This window comes from Bos javanicus, chromosome 20 (genome assembly GCF_032452875.1).
Source record: "Bos javanicus breed banteng chromosome 20, ARS-OSU_banteng_1.0, whole genome shotgun sequence".
NCBI lineage: Eukaryota > Metazoa > Chordata > Mammalia > Artiodactyla > Bovidae > Bos > Bos javanicus.
Genome location: NC_083887.1, coordinates 39,199,138 through 39,219,397, shown reverse-complemented (window position 1 = coordinate 39,219,397; position 20,260 = coordinate 39,199,138). Strand labels below are relative to the sequence as shown.

The following is a 20,260-nucleotide window of genomic DNA, read 5'->3' as shown; positions in this document are numbered from 1 at the left end:
ATTATAAAAGTAATATGTATTTTAGAAATGTTAGTAAATCCATTCAACCTGATTCTGTAGATTTGTGGTTGGAACGTATTTTAAGGAATGAGAGGATATTTCAATTTAATATTTGTTTACCTAAGTATCACTAGGAAATTATACTTGGAAAAAAAGTAAAATTTATAATTGTTAAAGTGTAATTTCAATGGCATAATTGCATATTTACTTCCCCCATCTAAGAATTACTAAAAATAAATTTGTGTTTAACTTAGATGCACATTGATCTGAAAAAGATTCTATCAACCTGTCATCTATCTTATGTTAACTAGATTTTATTAAAATATAAGGCAAGGAAAGGAAGTTATACCTTTATAATTACCATCCTAATATCTTCTAATATGATTATGGCTCAAACGGGGTAAATGCATTCCAAAGAACAATATGACAAATTATGTTTTTCAGAAATAGAGTGTAAAAAGACTTATTTCTTTAAAAAAAATCACAGAAAGATAAAAAGGACACCATTTGTAGTAGCTAAAATTTAAAAAGGTTAAAAAAGTGCCAGTGGGTGGTGATGATGTGGAAGAACTAGAACTCTCATACTGTTTGTTGGATGTGAAATGGTGCAGCTACTGCAGCCCGCCAGGCTCCTCTGTCCATAAGGATTCTCCAGGCAAGAATACTGGAGTGGATTGCCATGTCCTCCACCAGGGGATCTTCCCAACCCACAGATTGAACCCAGGTCTCCCACATTGCAGGCGATTCTTTACCATCTGAACCACCAGGAAAGCTCACAGCTACTTTGGAAAACCATTTGACAGTTTCTGTAAAAGTTCAATATATACCTAATATATCATCTAGCCATTCACTCATAGATGTTTACCCAAGAGAAATTAAAATATGTCTCAAAAAGTACACAAATGTTTACAGCATCTTTTTTCAAATATCCCCAAACTAGAAACAGTCCACATGTCTTACAACAAGTGAATGGATAAAGATAATGAGATATATCCATATATAAGAGTATTACTCAGCCATAAAAAGAGAATGAAGTGCTGGCCAAGCAGCATCATAGATGAATCTGGGAAACCATCATGCTGAATGAAAGAAGCTAGGCTCAAAGAAGTTCATCCCTTGTAACACTCCATTTATAGCAACTCTAGAAAATGAAAACAGGAGAGTAGTGTGATTGCCTGGGAATGGCAGGGATTGGCTAATGAGGCATGAGGAAACTTAAGAGGTAATGGGAATATTCTGAATCATGATTATAGTGGTATCTTGGGTGTATATCTGTTAAAACTCCTCAAATTAAAAGCTTTCAATGTATATACTTTATTGTACTGTAATAGAGTTGAAAAATAAAAATAAGCACTTATTTTTTAAGTGAAAATAAAGCTTTTGTTATGATAAGCACTTGCCAAAAATGAGCCACTCTATTTTTAGCATTTGAGCCTTTACAAAAGTTCTTTTGCTGAAAAATTATCTCTCTTATCATGATCTGTGGCTTATCTAGATAAAACTTAGTAATTTCTGGCAAGTAACTGTATTTTGTTTTGGAATGAGAGTTTGGCTTTGAAGTTACAAGAATTTTTCCAGTATATTAAAAGGCAGATATTCGGGGATACAGGTTTAGAGGAAATCTTTAGGGGATTGTCAGTCCACAGCCATAAGAATTCTTATTCCCTTATAAAATTACCTGCATTTTCCCTGACAGGTCTCATTGATTACCATTTCTCTTAAAAGCAATTCATATATTAACAGTTTATCCATAAAGTGATAAAGCTAAAAACACTTCTAATGTATTTTAGTATATTAGCCAGATAAGTAAAACTTCTATTTGTCTCTATTATGAAAGTAGTATTCACAATCTCAAGTTTGAGCACAAAGCACATTAATTAGCTATTATGTAATTTTATTATAATCTTCAAAGACTTTTATAATATTCGTGAGAAGCTTCATTTTGTAATATTTTGAGAATATATCCTTAGGAACCTCTAGATCAAAATTTTACCTCAGGGGTTAATTGCTACTTTTATGTACTTATATTTTAAAATATCTTCTTTCCTGGAGATAGTCTGTTTTCGTAGTAGGATCACACCAACCTGTGTAAACTCAAGGAGGAAACTTTGCTGGACTCTTTTGTAGAGTGTTACATTCAGGAATATACTTTAAGTCATTTTTGTGTTCCAGCAGGCTGAGATTAGTTCCATACGAGAGAACAGAGACAGACTAAGTGACAGCACTACAGGTAAGATGAAGGGGAGTGTGTTTTTGTTCCCATGACTGGTCTCTGTTTCATGTCCCTCTAAGAGAGCAAAGGCCAAGGAGAGGTGCCCTGTCTGGGGCGGTCAGAGAACCTTGGGTACCACCCAAACACTGCCAGTATGTCACTGTCTGATGCTGTCTACTTCAGCGGGCTTTCACCTGGATTTTAAGGAGTCCCTGAGCTTGGGTATGAACAAAGAAATCTCTGTTTTCATCTGGTCCTAATTTAGCATTGGCACTTCTTTCAATGATGACTGTAGACAGTAAGCTCCCGTAGTGTTAGCAGATCAGTGATTTTGACACCAAGAGAACCCACAGATGGTATCATATCCCCTTACTGTTATTACAGATATCTTGAAAGATCATTTATAGTATCTCTACTAGAAATTACGCCAGTTATGAGACCTGCTTCTAGATCTTGTTATTTGGTGGGTTACAAAAGAAGCCTGCTGATTGCTATAGCTTGTACATTCTATTTTATGCATTTTAAGACACTGTTTTGAGATGAGGTCCATGGGCTGTGAGCTGTCAGCTAGTGGCCCTCATTGCAACTGAGCAGCAGGTTATTTCTTGAAGAGAGAGCCAACTGAGCACTTCCATGGCTGCCATAGTTGAACTTTTCTACTTTGGATTTTAAACAGACGTGAAAAGAGTGTCAATGAAGTCATATATGATCATATTGTCTTCAAGGAGGTTTGATTCATTGTATTGAGTTCATCCTGTTGCTTTACCCTTTAAGAATGTAGTACAGTACCTTCAGAATTAATCTGAAATGTGGAGTAGATTATTTCAAAGGCCCCTTTTTTGCTCCAGCATTCAGTTTCTCAATCTGTCACACATATCATATGTGTTTGGAGCACTTAACTTAAAGAATTTAGACATATAAACACATTGTTGACTGGGGAACTTTTGCAGAAATTAATGCTTGAGACGTTAATACAGCTCCAGTTAATAATGTATTAAGAAATATTCCTGGTAGAGAACAATGTTAATATAACTGCACAGCTGTTACATTGGATATTTTAAAAGCCATCCAGCCTATCTTAGAAGTAATTTTTGTTGCTTAGAATTACCCTCCTGCTCCCAAATCCCCTGATTCATTCCAAGCTGACCAGACTGTATGTCAAGAACACTCATAAAGCTGTGGTTTAGGCCCCAGATATCATTAGTAAGCATTCCTGTGAAGAGATGTCATTTTGCATCCTTCCAAATTAAGACTCAAGTTTTCATCCTTGCATTAGGTTTTGAGAAATTTTTTAAATACTGGTGAAATTTGGATCAGTGCTGTTCACATCACACTGTTCAAAGTGTGGTCTCTAAACTGTTGCCAGTCTAAAATTAAAAAAGGGGATTACTCCAGAAAGTCATCCAGCCAAGCACACTGTTTTATCCACCTGACAGTTTTTGTTTTTGTTTTTTCTCTCCATAGGAAGACTTTCTGGGTGTAGGAAGCAGTACATTGAATGACATTCTGCAGCACATTTCTTGTCTTGTCTCAGTGAGAACTTTGTGTAGCATAGCTTTACATGTTATTTCAGCATGATAATCAGGAGAATGTCAAACAGTTGTGGTTTACCAGCAGTGTTTATTGTGGGATTCGGAGACTCCTGTTTCATGCAGGGGTGGTCAGCAAATGCCTTAAGGAAGAGGCAGGGCCTGATGTGGGTCTTGAAGGATGCCTAAGAGTTATACAGCCAAAGAGATGCTACAAGGGCAATCGTATGGATGAAGAATTAAAGAAGCAGTCTTGTGTTGAGAATAGAGAGGGTGTGAATCTGATGAAAATGGGATACTGGGGAAAGACATGATGAGTCATAAACCTGAAAAACAGTAGACTGGAGCCAGATCCGAGAGGCCTTAATCCAGATAAAGGAAGTTGGAGATTATTTTTGGAGGGAGAGCAATTAAAGCACTTGAACCAAAGGCATGACCCCATCAAAGTATGTTTTAGGAAGATAAGTCTGACAGTGTTGTTGGTACAGGCTACATTTTCACTAGAGGAGAGAGAGAAAGATTTGTTAGGAAGCCATTTGTACAGTTACCAGGTATGGTGATGAAGTTTGAACTAGGGTAGTGGGCATGGGGATAAGAAGTGAACCAGATTCCAGAGATCTTTCTAAAAGGATTCATGGAGTGGGATGTACAGAGCATGGGAGGAATAAAAAACAACTGAGGTGTGGCACTTAATCAAGTGAACAGAAACTGTATGACCCAATCCATCAGTTTTCAAATGAGTTTATTTGTATCTAGGCATCTAGTATTGTGCTAGGGAGTGAGGAGACCCCAGTACTTGAGAATTTCTGTTCATCTATCCAGCTGGAGGGGGCTTTCATCCCTAGTCTGGACGAGAAAGAAGAACTGGATTGGGTAGAAAGTGAGTTTGTTAAAGGTCAGACACATAACAGTTAAATTTTTAAAATATTATTTTAAATTGCCTTTCTCTTTCCTAAGGTGCTGATAGCTTATTGGATGTGAGTTCTGAAGCTGACCAGCAAGATCTTCTTGTCCTATTGCAAGCAAAAGTTGCTTCTCTTACCTTACACAATAAGGAATTACAAGATAAATTACAGGTAGGTAAATAGATCACTACCATAGTCTGTTCAGTCGGGTCAAGCTATTTGATTTCTCAGGGTTAGTTGGGTATTTTGTTTTAGACACCAACATTGGTTTCTTCTTTTTAAAATATAATTACCCTTTAGCATTTTATACCTTCAAATTTGTTTCTTGAGACTTAGTCATTAACTTATTATTTGTATAAACTGGTAAATTATATAATTATATACTTAGTATGATATATATGATAATAGATAGCTATATGCACACCATATATATGACTAGTCATTCATTTAGTAAAGTTGATCATTTCGCAGATTTAAGAATGTGGTAAGAAGTAGGGCAACTACAATAATATGAGAAACAAAGAAAAATTTGAGTCAGAAGCTCTGCAGCCAAAAAGGTCTTGTGTTTTTAAAGTGGCAAACATAATCTGTCCTTTGAGAGCACAGAATAAGCTTAGTGTTGTTAAGCCCAACTCTTGTGTCCCAGACCAAATTTTTTCATGGGGCAAGAGGATGCATGCAGAAGGATACTGCTGCTCCCCCATACTCAAGGTTTGGATTTGCTCCCCGATTGCAGTTGCTTGCTCATCTAACCACACCTTTGGTGTCATTTCATTCTTGCCTTCTTTCCAGGCCAAAACACCCAGGGAAGGGGAAGCAGACCTAAGCTTTGACTCTTACCATTCTACTCAAACTGACTTGGCCCCATCCCTGGGCAAACCTAGTGAAAACCCTCCTCTAGACTCCAAACCATCTCCATCTGTCATAACACATTCCTCAAGTAAATCCACTCTCGACAGTGATGTCAGAATCCAGCAACTCCAAGAGGTTTTACACGACTTGCAGAAGAGACTGGAGAGCTCTGAAGCAGAGAGGAAACAGCTGCAGGCCGAGCTCCAGACCAGGAGAACAGAATCAGTGTGCTTAAACAACGCCGAGATCTCGGAGAATGGCTCTGACCTCAGCCAGAAACTTAAAGAGACTCAGAGCAAATACGAGGAAGCTATGAAAGAAGTCCTGAGTGTGCAGAAGCAGATGAAGCTGGGCCTGGTCTCACCAGAGAGCGTGGACACTTACTCGCACCTGCATGAGCTGAGGATCACCGAGGAAGAAGTGGATGTGCTCAAGCGGGACCTCCAGGGCGCCCTGGAAGAAAGTGAACGAAATAAAGAGAAAGTGAGAGAGTTAGAGGAGAAGCTGGCAGAAAGGGAGAAAGAGGCAGTTATTCAGCCACCAAGGGAGGAGTACGAGGAAATGAAAAGTTCCTATTGCACGGTGATTGAGAATATGAATAAGGAGAAAGCATTTTTGTTTGAGAAATACCAAGAGGCACAAGAAGAAATCACAAAACTGAAAGATACATTGAAAAATCAGATGACCCAGGAGGCGGGTGATGAAGCTGAGGACATGAAAGAGGCCATGAACAGGATGATCGATGAACTCAACAAGCAGGTGAGTGAGCTGTCCCAGCTGTACAAAGAGGCCCAGGCAGAGCTGGAGGATTACCGGAAGAGGAAGTCTCTAGAAGATGTCACAGCTGAATATATCCATAAAGCGGAGCATGAGAAGCTGATGCAAGTGACCAATGTATCCAGAGCCAAGGCCGAAGAGGCACTGTCTGAAATGAAGTCTCAGTATTCAAAAGTGCTAAATGAGCTGACCCAGCTCAAACAGTTGGTAGATGCACAGAAAGAGAACTCTGTCTCCATCACGGAGCATTTGCAGGTGATAACCACTCTGCGGACCACTGCCAAAGAGATGGAGGGAAAAATAAGCAGTCTGAAAGAGCACCTGGCGAGCAAGGAAGGGGAGGTGGCAAAGCTGGAGAAACAGCTCCTAGAGGAGAAGGCAGCCATAACTGACGCGATGGTGCCCCGGTCTGCCTATGAGAAGCTCCAGTCGTCTTTGGAAAGCGAAGTGAGTGTGTTGGCCTCAAAATTAAGGGATTCCGTGAAAGAGAAAGAGAAGGCCCATTCAGAGGTTGCCCAGATTAGAAGTGAGGTCTCGCAGATGAAAAGGGAAAAGGAAAACATTCAGACTCTCTTGAAATCCAAAGAGCAGGAAGTAAATGAACTTCTGCAAAAATGCCAGCATGCTCAGGAAGAACTCGCAGAAATGAAGAGACATTCCGAGAGCTCCTCAAAACTGGAAGAGGATAAAGACAAGAAGGTTGGTGAGACTGTTGCTATTGAATTTCTAGCTAGCAAACACTAGCACTTTGAACCTTCATTTACTGAAGTTAGCATTTTTAGCATTTGTTAGCACTAAGCTATTGTGAAAGTGCTAAGGCTCCACACAGGACTCCATTTGTCCCCAGTGCCACATTAAAAATAGTAGGGTGGACATTTACTTAAAAAGAGAGAGTGAGAAAGCCAACATCTACTACTTCCCTCACACCAGAGTATTTTCAAATGTGTGGTACATATTTTCCCCTTAAAAATTATTTTACAGAAGCTCTGCCAAGTGTCGGGGGCCAGAAGTGAACCCACCAGCTGAGAAGTATTTGTGGTCCATCTTAAACTTCTACTCTGTTGGAATCCAGACAGATTTCCTCTGTCATATGGAAAATCAATTACTGCCAGACTTGATACTGCTTCCCTAAACCCCATGAGCTTTCCCTGGAGTCAGTGTAAAAGCCCTCCCTGGTCCTCATTTTCAAAGGTGTGCAACAGGAGAGAAAGGGAGGAATGTGGGGGGCCAGGCAACTCGAGATGGGCTGAGCATGGAGGAAGGCGGAGAGTAAAGGGAGAAGTGAAGCATGCTTCTGTGCTGGGATCTGCTCTGCATCCCCAGATGCCCAGTCTCCTAGGTTAGATGTTCTGAATGGCATTCACTAGAGAATTATTTATCTTTTATTCCTTTATTATAATGAATGTTTCCAAAAGAGCTTCCAAACCCGTGGGGGTGAGGATTGTCTTCACTACAAGGTAGGATATCAGAGATACCAGGGTTCCCAGAACTTATTTCTGATTGCCTATGGCAGCAGTAGGGAACAAAGCCTAGCTGGTTCCAAATATAGAATACCTGAAATTCTGTTTTTTATTTTTTTTTAACAGTCCCCCATCTTAAGGATGAAGGGAATCCACATAACAGCTATTGTTACCTTCATGGCCCCAAGCATAGTCTCATTCCTGGGCTCTTGTCTGCATAGGCTTGTTGGTTTCCCTGATTCTTACCTGTTTTTGTTTCATTGTATGGCTTTTCTTTGAAAAATTAAGAAAAGGGATTGCTCCAGGCCCAGAGGCCAGTCGAGGCTGTGTTCCCAGTGGAGAAACAGCTGGTGTTTTGCCTCTGTGGGTACCTGCTCTCCTGATAAGAGCTTTCCTTTCTCGCTAGATAAGTGAGATGTCCAAGGAGGTCACCAAGTTGAAGGAGGCCCTGAACAGCCTCTCACAGCTCTCCTACTCTGCCAGCTCCTCCAAGAGGCAGAGCCAGCAGCTGGAGGCGCTGCAGCAGCAGGTCAAACAGCTGCAGAACCAGCTGGCGGTGAGTGGGCCTGTTTCCATGGCTGGCTGGGGGGTAGGGGTGGGGGACAGGTGGGAACGAGCAGAAAGCTGCCCAGCCTAAAGAGTGTCATGCTTCAGTGAGCAGTTAACTAAAGACCTTTAGGTGAGGGCCAGAGAGGGAGCTGGTGGGTTTCCCAGTCATTATCAGCAATGAGAATGGGTTCCATGTGTCACTGGGAAGGGAGGAGTCTGCGAGATAGTGGCAGGAGCCTTCTTGTCTTGTTCCCTCTTCCACTTACTTGCTCCCCTTTCTCCGTTTTTCTGCTTCAGTAGTTACTGTCTCTGGCAGCGGCTCGAGATGTTTCTTATTAGGGGGCCATGTTGTCTGGTGGTTGTATATCCACATGTCTGAAGCTGCTTCTTGGCCCCTCTCCTGATTTCACCCAGGAAAGCTCTTTCACGTCTGTACTCGTTTCTGGTGGCTGTTGGAACAGAGCAACAGAAACTTGGTTTAAAACAACACAGATTTATTACTGACAGTCCTGGAGATCAGAAGTTCAAAGAAATCAGTTTCACAATAGTAAAGTCAAGGTCTCAGCAGGCTGGTTCCTTCTCAAGGCTCTAAGGGGAGAATCTGGTTGTCTTTTCTAACTTCTGGAGGCTGCCTACTTTCCTTGGCTCGTGGCCCCTCTCTCATCCCCAGAGCACATCACTCCAGCCTCTGGTTCTGTCCTTCCATTTCCTCCTTCCACCTTTGACCTTTTCTGCAGTCCATGGGGTCGCTAAGAGTTGGACACGACTGAGCAACTTCACTTTCACTTTTCACTTTTATGCACTGGAGAGGGAAATGGCAACCCACTCCAGTGTTCTTGCCTGGAGGATCCCAGGGACAGGGGAGCCTGGTGGGCTGCCATCTATGGGGTCACACAGAGTCAGACACGACTGAAGCAACTTAGCAGCATAGGACCCTAGTGGAGAAGGCAATGGCACCCCACTCCAGTACTCTTGCCTGGAAAATCCCATGGACGGAGGGGCCTGGTAGGCTGCAGTCCATGGGGTTGCTAAGAGTCGGACACGACTGAGCAACTTCACTTTTACTTTTCACTTTCATGCACTGGAGAAGGAAATGGCAACCCACTCCAGTGTTCTTGCCTGGAGAATCCCAGGGACAGGGGAGCCTGGTGGGCTGCTGTCTATGGGTCGCACAGGGTCGGACACGACTGAAGTGACTTAGCAGCAGCATAGGACCCTAGTAATCACATTTAAGGTCCACCCAGATAATCAGTATAATCTTTCTTTCCATCTCAGGATCCTTAATCTGAAAGATCCCTTTTGACTGATAGGTAACATTTACAGATTCCAGGGATTAGGATATGGGCATTTTTGAAGGGCCTCTCAGGTTGAGAGACTGAGAGGCCAGGGTGGTGGGTGGTTCCTTCACGTGGATACTGAAGTCAACCAAGCGATGACAGAAGCAGGACCAGAAAGGAAGACAATGATCAGAAGACAAAGCTATAGAATATGTAAAGTTTTAACTGTTGTGTGCTCACTCAGTTGTATTCGAATCTTTGTGACCCTGTGGACTGTAGCCCACCAGACTCCTCTGTCCATGGGATTTTCCAGGCAAGAATACTGGAGTGGGATCCATTTCCTCCTCCACCTCCCCAACCAAGGGATTGAACCCAAGTCTCCAACATCTTCTGCATTGGCAGGCGCATTCTTTACCACTGAGCCATCTGGGAAACCCTTTAGTTGATAAGGGTATGTGATGTTTTCTACATGAAGATTAGGTTACCCTGGACTGTTGCTGGCTTCCACTTACATGAACTTGGATTTTGTGATTTCTTCAGTACAGATCAATAATAGTGAATTCAGATTTCTACAGTCCTTACTCCATCTGGCCACAAAGTTCAAAACCAGCTTTTTTTATGTTACCAGCTCTAGCAGTGGAGTAGTAGTCAGGGAAGGAGAAGATGCTCTTGACTTTTGCAGTCATTTTTCTGATCAAGTGGTTATCACAGACTCATAGATAAAGTAATAATGGTTTATATAGTCATTCTTACAATTATCCAATGTGCATTTAATGAGCTTCTATGTATCAGTAATGTACCAGGTGTCCATGATTCAATAAAAATGAATAAGACACAGTCCTGCTTTCATGGAATATAATGGCTTACTGTGTACTCAGTGTGGTAAGCGTTCGTTGAGAGATGACCAACATCTCTCAACATGGGTGTAGAAAGGTGTAGAAAGGCAATGTGCATAGCCAATCTGGGTAAGTCTTGGAAGGCTTCCTGCAGGAAGTGATGCTTGTACTGAATCTTAGATGAGTAGGAGGCAGCAGGGATATGGCATTTAGATGGCCCATGGTGGCTGTAGCAAGCACAGTTCCAATGGAGTGGAGGTGTGGAGTGTGGATGGCTGGAGGCTGGAGAAGTGACTAAGGAGCTAGGTATCTGCAGGAGCTGAAGAGAAACAGTGGGAGGCAGGAGAAGTCTAATGCAGATTTACTAGAAAGACAGGAGATAGTGGGGGGGGAGTGGGATGCTTTCAACTGAGATCTTGGCGATAATGACTGAGGCAGGGAGGTAACCATAAGAGTGAGTGGCTGGAAGGAAGAGAGACAGGTCATGAAGCTGAGATTGAGGGACTGAGAGGCCAGGATGGTGGGTGGTTCATCCACGTAGATACTGCAGTCAGCCAAGTGATGACAGAGAAGCAGGACAGGAAAGGAAGACAGTGATCAGAAGACAAAGCTATAAATGATGGAGTGGAGGGAACCAAGAGGTGGGAGGAATCAGCACAGAGAGAGCTACCAAGTACACTTCGTAGTGGCATGAACTTCAAAGATCGAGGTTTCCAAGGTTGTCCTTGAATGGGAAGGATACGTTATATCTGACATTGATGGGAAGGAGGTAAGAATAGATACTGATGGACTTCAGTTGATTTTTTAAGTGATCCATATGTGATAGTTTTGATTTCCATCAGGAAATAAGAAGAAAGGCCTCTTCTTAGAAGAGTTAAGAGCCGAGTTGAGATCCTTGAAATAGTCACTGAGAGGAACTGGAATAATATCTCAGCAAGAAGAAATAAGAGCATTAACAGGTGTACTGAGGGGCCATGTGAGATTGGGGTCATCACCCTGTTCACCTCCTCAGTACACTGACAACTAAATCACTGAATTCCCCAGGGGTTATATACCACTGACCATACAGTAGGTGATCAACAACTCTTTTTATAAGATTACATTTTAAAAATTAAATTAATAAATATTTGCTCATTGAGAAAAGTTGAAAGATTAAAAACAACAACTCTGAAGAAGCTACTCTAGAAACACATTGTCTATAATTTAACCACTCAGAGACAGTAACTGCATTTGATGTAGTTCCTTGCACTGTTGTTTACTTTGTGTGAATACATTTGCCTAAGTATGTGTACATATATTTGTTTAAACAAACATGGGATTATCAACTACTTTTTACAGGAATTTTCTTCCAGAGTTCAAGATATGTAAGATTTTTTTTCCCCTAAGAATATTGACAAGTGTTCCAAACCACACACCCCATCAAGTCCACAGCAATTTCAAAAACTTCCTGTGCTAGTTGCTGGAAGGAATCACTAGGGTAGCATTTGGCCACAGTCTTCTCCTAGGATTTTTTTGAAGGTCTCCTAAGCCCCTGATGGTGGTTCAGATGGTAAAGAATGTGCCTGCAATGCTGGAGACTTGGGTTCAATCCCTGGGTCGGAAAGATCCCCTGGTGAAGGGAATGACAACCTACTCCAGTATTCTTGCCTGGAGAATTCCATGGATAAAGGAGCCTGGCGGACTCCAGTCCATGGGATCTCAAGAGTCAGACACGACTGAGTGACTCACACACAACAAGCTCTTGAACAGTGTCAAATTGTCTCTTTCTAGGAATGCAAGAAACAACACCAGGAAGTGATATCTGTTTACAGGATGCATCTTCTGTACGCCGTGCAGGTATGATGTCTGGGGATCCTAAAGAGACACCGCAGCAGGGCTTGTCCAGATCCCCGTCCTGAAACTAGCAGAACGGATGCGAATTTGAGGAGATGGATTTTCAATGGAAAGCTGTTTCAAATACCTTCTGCTTTGCTTTGCATTTTGTGTTGGGAGCCCCTTCCCCTGTTAACGGGGAGCTGCCTCCTTTGTTGACTGCTGAATGAGGAGGTGGCCATTGCATGCCCCACTCCACCCCCCATCCAATCAGGAGAAGGAGTCTGGGGGTTACTTTCTGGGCCTGAGCATATTCACTGAGCCATTGGTGCCGTCGCACTCCTGGGATGGTCAGTGTTCTGAGACTGGCTGGGCTCTCATTTGCTGTTAAGGCTCTAGAAACCCTTTGTTGAGGGCTCTGCTGGGAGACCCAGCCTCTTGTCCTCCTTTTCCTCTGGAGGAAAAAGATCAGGGCCCTTGCTTTGCCTCAGTTCCTCCTGGAAATGTGGGAATGGGTAGGGCTCACATTTCCTGGGAAGGTCGAGGGGGCCCAATTTCTGCCTGCCAGTCATCTCACTCCCTAGGTGAGGCAGTGCCAGGATTTAGGTTCTAGTGAGTGTCATTTTGTTTTATTTTAAACCTTTTTGACATTCACTTTTCTAACAAGCATTCAGCCCCCCTCTGCCCTTATTGTTTTCTGCATTTTGACACTCCTGTGGGACAGCAGCCTCTGCCTTTTATTCATCTCCTTCCTCGCCACCCCCACAACGTCCCACGTGTGTTGTGTCCAAGGCATGATATCATAGGTTATTCTAATGAGTGTCTTGTGTTGGAATTTCCTAGGGCCAGATGGATGAAGATGTCCAAAAAGTACTGAAGCAGATCCTTACCATGTGTAAGAACCAGTCCCAGAAGAAGTAAAGTGGATTCCTTGGCAGGACACTGGCCCCTTGTTGTCCACCTTTGTGTTACATCCAGAGTTGTCGGCAGCCACTGCCATTGTTCTCATTCGTGGTATCACTGTGACCCTTATCATAGAACTTCTTCCCTTTCCAGAGACTTCTGAGGACAGGTCCCTGGAGAAGCCTGTCCTCCTCAGAACCGCTGAGAGACTTCAGAGCAGCAGAGGGGAAAGATGCTGTCACCCTCCACTTCTGACCAGAGCTGGGATCAGTCACGCTCAGGAGTCTGGTCCCTGCACTGGCAGCGGAGTATCTTCCCTGGTACCTGCCTAGCTAAGGGGCTCCATGGCTGCATGACACGACGCCCCATGCAGCCGTGCTTCTGTTCCTACAGCAGGGTTTTCTTTACCTTTGGTTTCCTACCCCCCCCAAACACAACTTAATTTCTAACCAAATTAGTATGACACTAGTTATGCACTATGTGCTTAAGATCCTTTATTGTGATATCCTGTGGATTTAAAAAACTTTAATTCCATCTTTTTTCCCCATCTGCCTTATATTTCTCACCACCCTGCTTGTCAATCTTACAGTCAGATGAGCACTATTAACTTAAATATGAAGTTTAAAAACGAAAGCAAATTGTCCTTAAAAGTTCTTTCTTAAGTACATCGCTGACATGTTGCAAATTTTCTATGCAAACTTGGCTCCTGCTGTTTGTTATCCACGAAGCTCAGGAAATCCAAACATTTGTGTTTCAACAAGGGACAGTAAACTGTGTGTTTACAGCCAAAAGAAATGCCTCATAGTTTTTAACCTCAATTTTTTAAAAGTGTTTTTTTTTTCTGTACAATATTTTTATTGGCTCTTAAAGATGTTTTCATATCTAAATCCCTAAGTAAGTGAAATTTACATTAGACTATATTAACAAAGTATTTTTTAGGTAATCATGCTTAAGACTTTATATATATAACTTTTTTCTCCACGTTTTCAGCTATAGCAGAAGGTGGTTATATATTCCACTCAAAATGAGCTGCCACCAACACCCCTAGACTTTCTGCCATTTGTTCTTAGGACTGTAGCACGTCTTTAAATATAGTAAATCCTCTTTAGCCCATTGAATATTTCTGAGTGCCCCAACTCTACCAGCACCTGTAAATTACCTCGGAAAGGACTGTGAGTACCAGTGGGTTTTTCAACTTTGAAACAAAAAATCCCGGTAAACGTTCCAGTGCCTAGCCGAGGTCTTGGGAGAAAACATCTCTGTTCCCTTTACTTTCAGGTTAAAAATGTTTCTGACTTGCTTGCAGCTTCCTTTATGGCCTTGATCTTATTGAGGGATGTAAACTGAAGACAGAAGTCTCTAACGTATAGAACTGTTAAGTGTAGGCCGGCTCTGACGGAGCTGCCTGCGCTCAGAGGCCACTTGGCAGCCCTGTGCTGAATGAGGGCCAATGACAGCGAAGCAGAAACGGCTTTCGAACTTGGTGTTACTTTTCTTAAGTTGTTTATAGTTCAGCAATTTCGAACATGCTCCAAAGAAAAATGTGAAAGGACTTTCTGTCACAGCACTTAAGAAAACACAAAACCACCCTCCCCACCCCCACACAGAAATGCTGCAGAGTGTAAAACTTGAGACATTTTGTAGGACGCCTGACAAAGTGTAGCCTTTTATCTTGTTTCAGGATATTTATTTCAAGTACTCTGGTTAAATACTGAAGTTACATGCTGTAGTTTAGCATTTTGCCTTGTAATTTACAGAAAAGTATTGCGGAAAATAAACTTTTGTTTCGTTTTGCATCTCCCTTGTTGATTTGGGCGCCTTCATTAGCATGCCCTGTAAGGCTTCTGAAGATCAGCGACGGTTTTATACCCTGTGTCGTGTTCAGCAGGTGGCCGTTGTCTGCCGTCTCTCACGCAACATGTCATACCATTCCCGTCTTCTAGCTCCTGGGACCACCTTGAACTCTGCCCCAATCATCAGCCGCTTTTGAACACTTGCATCACAGTTATTTCATTGAAAAGTGCCTCTCAGTTGATCTGCAGTCTTTTTTTTTTTAACTAGTTAAAAGCCTCCATTAGATTTTTTTTTTCTCTTCTATTTTGAAAAAGTAAAAAATGTATGCTAAGTCACTTCAGCCCTATCTGACTCTTTGTGACCCTATGGATCGTAGCCTGCCAGGCTCCTGGGTCCATGGGATTCTCCAGGCAAGAATACTGAAGTGGGTTGCCACGCCCTCCTCCAGGGGATCTTCCTGACCCAGGGATTGAACTCGTGTCTCTCATATCTCCTGCATTGGCAGGTGGGTTCTTGACCACTAGTACCACCTGGAAAGCCTGAAAACATACACATGGTTTATTTTTAAAAAGTCGGATACATTATCCTGTCACATTAAAAAGTTAATTCATTCCTGAAAAAAACTCCTGTAGGGTGAATTCTTGCAGGTTGAAATCATAATTAAAACACCAGATGACAATGAAATGGGTGCAATTATTTAAGTAGCTCACATTCTTTATAGCACAGTGTAACAAGGCCATCTCCCTTTGCTCACAACACAGTTCTGCTGCCTCTCAGCTCCTGCTGCCAAGGCATACCGTAATACTTGACTGAACCCTTGCTCACCTCCTCCCTCTGAAAAGAAAAAGAACAAAAGATACCAAGGAAAATAATGCAAAAATATAATGTCTGAGGCTATTGTTATTTTAAATTATCAAGTGCATGCTCCCTAAAAAGAGCTTACCTCGACAGAGGCCAACCGTTCAACTCAGAAAATAATTTCTTGGGGACACTCAAATGAGGACTTAACCTAGATAAATCCAAACCAGGCTTCTTAAATGGAAAGAACTGTCATATGCCAACGGCACGGTAAGAAAAGAAATGGTCATCCCTCGATGATTCTACATCACAGTATAATTGTAGGATAAATGAGATAAACTGAAAGTAAGTCTCTCCTTCTGATCCTTAGTTGACCTCCCCAGAAGCAACAACTATTTGGTTTCTTGAATGACTTAAAGACAGTCTGTGTCTATATGTATTGGATCTTAAAGAACATTTTGGCCACCCTTTTACTTTCCTCTTTAAATATGGAAACTTCATTCATTCTTCAGGACCATACTTCTTCCACCTAAAATATCCAAGATTGTTGTTTGTCAGCACACAAATCTCATCCTTTTTAACTGCTGCATAATGGTTCATAGTATAATTGTGCTGTATTTTATTAAACTAGCTCCTCATTGATGGGCATTTAGTCTGCTTCCAGTATTTTACAGCCCTAAAACTGATGTGATGACTATGCTGTGAATAAATGTCTGTATGTATATGTGTGAGCATCGTTTGGGTAATTTTCAAATTATCCGTTTGCACACTGGCTTTCCATCAGGTGATACAGGAATGCAGAGAAGGAAAAAGTAGAATAGCCTGTGGATCATCACAGTCAGTGAGAAAGAATGGCCTTTTTCTTCACGTGGATTACATAAGAGTCATCAACTTATTTTTCTTCCGTAAACTTTCAGACTGACTCCAAAGCCTTTAATAATTCAACTCACTGATCTTAAGATCAACACATGATACGCTGTGTGGGGAAAATGCTCCCAAAATACGTTGACACATGACCTTTTGCCATGTGGCATAACTGGAATGCTGGGTGCTGACAGCAGTTGAAACACCACCCAGCCAAGAAGGGGGTGATGTAAGGTTTAAAAGGCAGACTGCAAGGCAGAGACTGAGCTGAAAAAAGCAATAGAGGCAGTCACGGGAGCAGTTTCTGTTCACCTTCTCAGGGCAGAGAACTGTCAAGCATTCATGGAGTGTGTGGCACATTTGTGAAGCAAAGGACAAAAGCGCATTGATGACAGTCGCCATAATTGGGCCAACAGGAGCTGGTAGAGGGAGCAGTCGATGTGGGTGGGTTCCAGTAGATTTAAAGGCTCCTTTGAGGAGATGGAGGTGAGTAGAAGGGAAGAGTCATTTCTGCACATTCACTATAAGCCAAGCCCTAAAAATGGGAAGAAACTATTTCAAGAATGGTGACTGGATATACCAGATTGTTAGTGGAGAATGTGGAGGGGGAAGAGAGGAGCAAGACATGGTCAAATAATGTAGGATTTAACAAAGGAGAAGGGTAGTAAGAGTTACCTGTGTGTCACCATCAGATGTTTTTAAACCTATACATTTACATCAGGTTAAACACACTCTTCATAGGCAGGATAACACCCTCCCAAAGAGGCTCATGTCCCAATTCCTGGGAATTTAAATAGTTATGTTATATGGCAAAGGAAAATTAAGTTCTCAGAATTAAAGTTGTTAATCAGCTGGCCTGATTAGCCTGATACAGAGATTATCCTGGGTTATCTGGGTGAGCCTGCTGTAATAAAAAGGCTCTTGTAAAGCAGAGGAGGGAGTCAGAGATTTAAAGATGCTATATTGCTGACTGACAAGATGGAAGAAGAGCCGAGAACCAAGGAAGGTGGGTGGTTCTAGAAGCTGGAAAAGGCAAGAAAACAATTCTCGCTGAGATCCTCTAGCCCAGCCATGGTCATTGCAGACTTTTGACCTCCAAAAAGAGGAGATAATAAATTCCTGTCGTTTTAAGCTGCTAAGTTTGTGATGACTTGTTATAGCAGCAAGACATAACAGAGGCCAGAACCTCTAAGAACGGGGAGCTCCTGAGGATGACAGTTTACTGTTATTGAATGTGAATAAAAAGCCAGGCACTCTGCTGGATGCTAAAGGTTCAGTGCTGAGTCTAAAGCTCCTGCTCACAGGACCTCACATCGGTGGACCTGCCACCGAGCAGACATTCCATGTTCGCTGGATGGCTGGGTGGGTGGAGATTTAGATGGATGAATTGCTTATAAGGCCCTGCATCATGATCTCCTCTTAGGCTGACTCATTCTGTCTCTCTCCCTCTCTTTCTTCACGTATTTATTTTTGGCTGTGCTGGGTCTTCGTTGCTGTGTGCGGGCTTTCTCTAGTTTTGGCAAATGGGGGCTTCTCTTTGTGGTGGCTTCACTGGTTGCAGAGCATGGGCCCTAGGGTGTATGGGCTCAGTGTCCTCTTTCTCTCATTCTTAGTTGAACCTCTTGTTGTTCCTTGAATCGATTAAATTTGCTCTGTCCCCAGGCCTTTGTGCTTGCTATTAACATCCTATAATGCTCTTCTTGACATTTGCCTGATTTGTTCCTTTATTTCCTGTGCTGCCTCCTCAATGCCACCTTGTCAGAGAAGTCCTCCTTAACGACCCTGTATAAACCAGCACAGCCCTCCCCAGCTGCCCACATCACTTTCTAGATCCCTTGCAGGGCTTTGTTTTTCTTTGTATAATTTGTTACTTTCAAGTAAGGTGGTTCATCCCTTTCCCAAAGCTGGACCCCTTAGCAGGGGCCTGAGACCAACTAGAAGAAGGTTTTCTCCTAATTCACACAATGCATGCTCAGTCACTTCAGTCGTGTCCGACTCTGCGACACCATGGACTGTAGCCAGCCAGGCTCCTCTGTCCATGGGATTCTCCAGGCAAGAATACTGGAGTGGGTTGCCATTTCCTTCTCCATAATTCACACAAAGTTGCTGCCTATTCCCTAAGCCATCTGCCTTTTTCTAACTTGCAGAGACATCGGTGTTTACTAGCAGCCCTATGTTTTTCTTCACCTGATAGAACAAGCTCCAAGAGAGCAAAATCTTCATTGCTTTGCCTGCTGTTGCTTGCCTAAGGCTTAAAAAGAGCAGTGTCAGGCACATGGTAGGCATTCAGTAGGTATTTTTCCTTAAAGGGATGGACAGATACATGGAGAAACTCTCAAGTAAATGGAGCGTGAACAGCCTCATGTGTGGGACTATGAGACCACAGATGGGACACCAAGGGCGCTCAGAAGAAAGACACCCAACCCTGCCTTGAGAGGCCGGAAAATGTGTTTTAAAAAATTACACAGTCCGTGAGAAACTTTATTTGGATTTCCTTGTCCTCAAATTTCACAGTTCCTGGGTTTGGAATAATCTGGAGATAATCACATTTGATTGGTGATTGGAAAACTGTAGAAGGAACCATCTACACATGGTTGGTTCCTCTATGTGATTTCTGCAATAGTATAATACTTAATCAGGATAAAGGGAGGAACTTTGTGTGAACAGATTGTATTAATAAAAGCACTGTCCCAGATTACTAGCATTTCAATTCAGAGTCAGTAAACAGAATTGAAGCACACCTACTATTGAGACAGAAGGGAAAGGGCAGGACACAAATGCTAGATGATGGAGTGAGGCTGTTGGGATGCAATCAAGACCAGCTGGAACCAGCTGAAACCAAGGTGGCTTTAAGAGTGGCCGGGTCATTGATCTTTAGCTCATTATACCTTCATTGTAATATTAGAAATCACTCCCCTTATGCCATGCCAGTTCTGACGTGGGACATAAAAGGCCAAAAAGTGGGCAGTGGCCCAGTTCCTGGGAAATCCCTACACTGGTGGCTCAGACGGTAAAGAATCTGCCTGCAATTCAGGAGACCCAGCTTCTCCCCTGGAGAAGGGAATGGCAACATACTTCAGTATTCTTGCCTGGGAAATCCCATGGACTGAGGAGCCTGGTGGGCTACAGTCCATGCGATCACAAAGAGTCAGGCATGACTGAGCGACTAACACTTCCTGAAATAGCAAGATTCCTCCCTATGAAATTACTTAGACCATAAAACCTTATGGCCCCATGCCCTGAGGTCGCTCTCACTGAGCCGACTGCATGCTAGCTATGGAATGTGTATCTCTCTAAATAAATTTGCTTTCCCTTTACTGTGGCTTGCTCTTGAATTCTCTCTTGCACTAAGCCAAGAACCCTCACTTGGCAGTCTATCCTAAGGATTCCTGCAGACTCCAAGACGTGGTGATATTTCCCTCTCCTGCAGCTCCATAACTAAGCTTACATTTGTAGCCAAGGTTAAAATGCAAGGAAAGAAAAAAAGTCACAGAGGTTTAGAACTCTAAGAGTCTTTCAAGTTCTTCTCATCTGATTTTTAATTTTACAGATGAGGGCAACATGCTTCTGGTTAGAACTAATTAAATGGAGATGGCACCAGAGTGTTGGCTTTAGGAACGAGAATTCAGTGGCTGTTCCAGCACCTCACTTCCCCTCACGAGGACCAGCAAAGCAAGTGTTCAGGAAAGAGA

The 20,260-nt window shown here is 42.6% G+C and overlaps 1 protein-coding gene across 6 annotated transcripts in view; it reads left to right on the top strand.

The window, feature by feature from the left end:
• Positions 1-14,908, top strand: part of RAI14 (retinoic acid induced 14) — a 161,372-nt gene extending 146,464 nt beyond the window's left edge. For 4 of the 6 annotated variants that reach the window (XM_061393764.1, XM_061393760.1, XM_061393762.1 and 1 more), the window contains 6 exons: positions 2,173-2,230; positions 4,699-4,817; positions 5,439-6,974; positions 8,142-8,291; positions 12,168-12,233; positions 13,053-14,908. In XM_061393764.1, coding sequence (XP_061249748.1) covers positions 2,173-2,230; positions 4,699-4,817; positions 5,439-6,974; positions 8,142-8,291; positions 12,168-12,233; positions 13,053-13,130 — 2,007 coding nt within the window. In that variant the 3' untranslated portion in view covers positions 13,131-14,908. The remainder of the gene's footprint in view (positions 1-2,172; positions 2,231-4,698; positions 4,818-5,438; positions 6,975-8,141; positions 8,292-12,167; positions 12,234-13,052) is intronic. The other 2 variants (XM_061393765.1, XM_061393763.1) reach the window with 1 other exon arrangement.
• Positions 14,909-20,260: the final 5,352 nt, after the last annotated feature.